General features: G+C 60.8%; 1 protein-coding gene across 1 annotated transcript in view; it reads right to left on the bottom strand.

The window, feature by feature from the left end:
• Nucleotides 1-654, bottom strand: part of LOC104078881 (LIM homeobox transcription factor 1-alpha-like) — a gene marked incomplete at its 5' end in the record, with an annotated part of 1,334 nt that extends 680 nt beyond the window's left edge. Inside the window, 3 exons of the mRNA XM_009580698.1 lie at nucleotides 20-144; nucleotides 255-332; nucleotides 485-654. Of these exons, the coding sequence (XP_009578993.1) occupies nucleotides 20-144; nucleotides 255-332; nucleotides 485-654 (373 nt within the window). The remainder of the gene's footprint in view (nucleotides 1-19; nucleotides 145-254; nucleotides 333-484) is intronic.
• Between the last annotated feature and the right edge of the window lie 1,322 nt (nucleotides 655-1,976).

Here is a 1,976-nt window from a genome sequence, read left to right as displayed (position 1 = left end):
CCTTGGGAAGCCCGGAGAGGGCGGGCAAATCGGGCGACCCTGAGCGTGAGGAGAGCTGGGTGCGAGGGGGGTCCCTGAGCTCAGGCGCTGTGTGTTTTGCTGATCCTGCTGCTGCTGCTGCTGCCTCCTGGCAAGCTTCTTCATCTGGCCGAGAAGAAGGGGAAAAAACGGGGTGAAATCATCCCCCGGCCAGAGCGAGGAGGGAGGGGAGCCCCGGCACCGGCTGCTGGCAGGGAGCTACCCCTCGTACCCACCTTTGCTCGCTGGTTCTGGAACCAGACCTGCACCACACGGACGCTCAGCCCCGTCTCAGCCGCCAGCGTCTCCCGCACCTTGGAGAGAGGAAGGACAGTGGCGTCTCAGCCCCCTCAGCTTTTTGGGGGGACTGTAGGAAGGGACAGAGCAGCCGGGGCAAGTCCTTGCCCGGCATCCAGGACATCCCCGGGGGCTGGAGGAGGCTGAGCATGGGCCCTTCTCCCCGTACCTTCCTGCAGGGCTTGGAGGAGACCTCAAACGATGCCTTGAACGCCCTCCGCTGCTGCGTGGTCAGGATCGTCCGGGGTCTCTTGGGCCGCTTGTGATCCTTCCCGTCCTCGGCGCCCTTCCCCGAGGCTTGGCCCAGTTTGCAGATGCTGTCCTCATCGTCACTTTTACCTAAGGGGGAAAAAAAAAAGCAGGTCCTTTACAGACAACGGGCAGCGCCCATCGTTTTCCAGCATGTCCAAAATAATCTGGGGGACTTGAAACAAGCTGGTGTTGGCGGGGATCTTCTTGTGAATGTGTGTGAGGAGCTGAGGTTTGGGGCTGGCTGCCCCATGGCAGCTCAGAGAGGGGGAGAGCTGCTGCAGCTCACAGTTTGGGGTCGCTCAGCCAGCAGATGGGCTTTTTGGTTCTTCTTTTCCCCAACAGTCTGAGCAATTGCGATATGAAACCCTGGCTACCTGATTTTCCCTCCATTAGACCCAAATCCCTGCTTGCTCCGCAGGGGTTTCCTGCCAGGCCACAGCTGGGGGGACACATCTGGACAGAGACACCCAGGTCGCATCCGTGCGAGGGGACAGCAGCCATCAAGGACCGCTGTGCCCCTGGGGCTGTCCCCCAGCCCAGCTGGGGACCAGGCAAATGGTCCCCCTGCCCGGACAGCCCAGGCTGAGGGAGGTCAGGGCGCAGGGGGGGCAGAGATGCTCAGAGAGGGCAACGCGTTAGCCCCCACAAACCCCTCCTGATTTGCCCTGCCACGGAGGTCAAGCACAGAGTTTTAATCACAAATATAAGGGGCACCTTTTCGCCTAGATTTCCCCCCTTCCGTGGAGTTTTAAATCTCCCTGGACAGAAGCCCAGGCTGCTTCAAGCTTCACCCCTCGGGTACTCGCTGCAACGTGCTGCTCCGTTGCGTTCCCAGGCACCGGCGTGTATCTCCCTGCTGCTCTCCGCCGCTCGGGGCCGCGGGGCCTTCGGGCAGGAGCTGCTCCGGGAAAGCCGGCAGCGCTGCCCTGCCCTCCTCATTTACCGCATCGCCACCGCGTCCATGACCTCGCTTGCATGGGAGGGCTGTAATGCAGGTTTGACAGCACAGGTCCTTCCCTCTCACGAGCGGTAAATCACTTACAGCCTTTTCCAGAAAGCTCCTCCACCATCCGTTTGGGAAACGATAACGGAGCTATGGTGCTGGTTTGATGCAGACGCAGGTTGCAAGGGCTGTGCTTGGCCCGAGTCCCATCCCGGGGCTGCCGCGTCTCTGGGAGATGGGGATGCACCAGGGGGTTGGGAGCCTGGCCCAGAGTTCATGGCTAAAGCAGTTCAGGTTGTACCCCACGGCAAGAGCTAATCATGGATCACACACATCAGAAAAGTGTAAATCCTACAGCAGCCCAGTTGGGAATGGGGAAAGACAGGAGCACATCTCCGGGGTGAGGGGAGGCAGCGATCCCAGTGGAGGAGCGAGGATGCTTTCGGGTACCAGTTACCACTTCCCT

This window comes from Fulmarus glacialis, unplaced genomic scaffold, assembly GCF_000690835.1.
Source record: "Fulmarus glacialis isolate BGI_N327 unplaced genomic scaffold, ASM69083v1 scaffold19776, whole genome shotgun sequence".
NCBI lineage: Eukaryota > Metazoa > Chordata > Aves > Procellariiformes > Procellariidae > Fulmarus > Fulmarus glacialis.
This window is presented reverse-complemented; position numbering and strand designations above follow the sequence as displayed.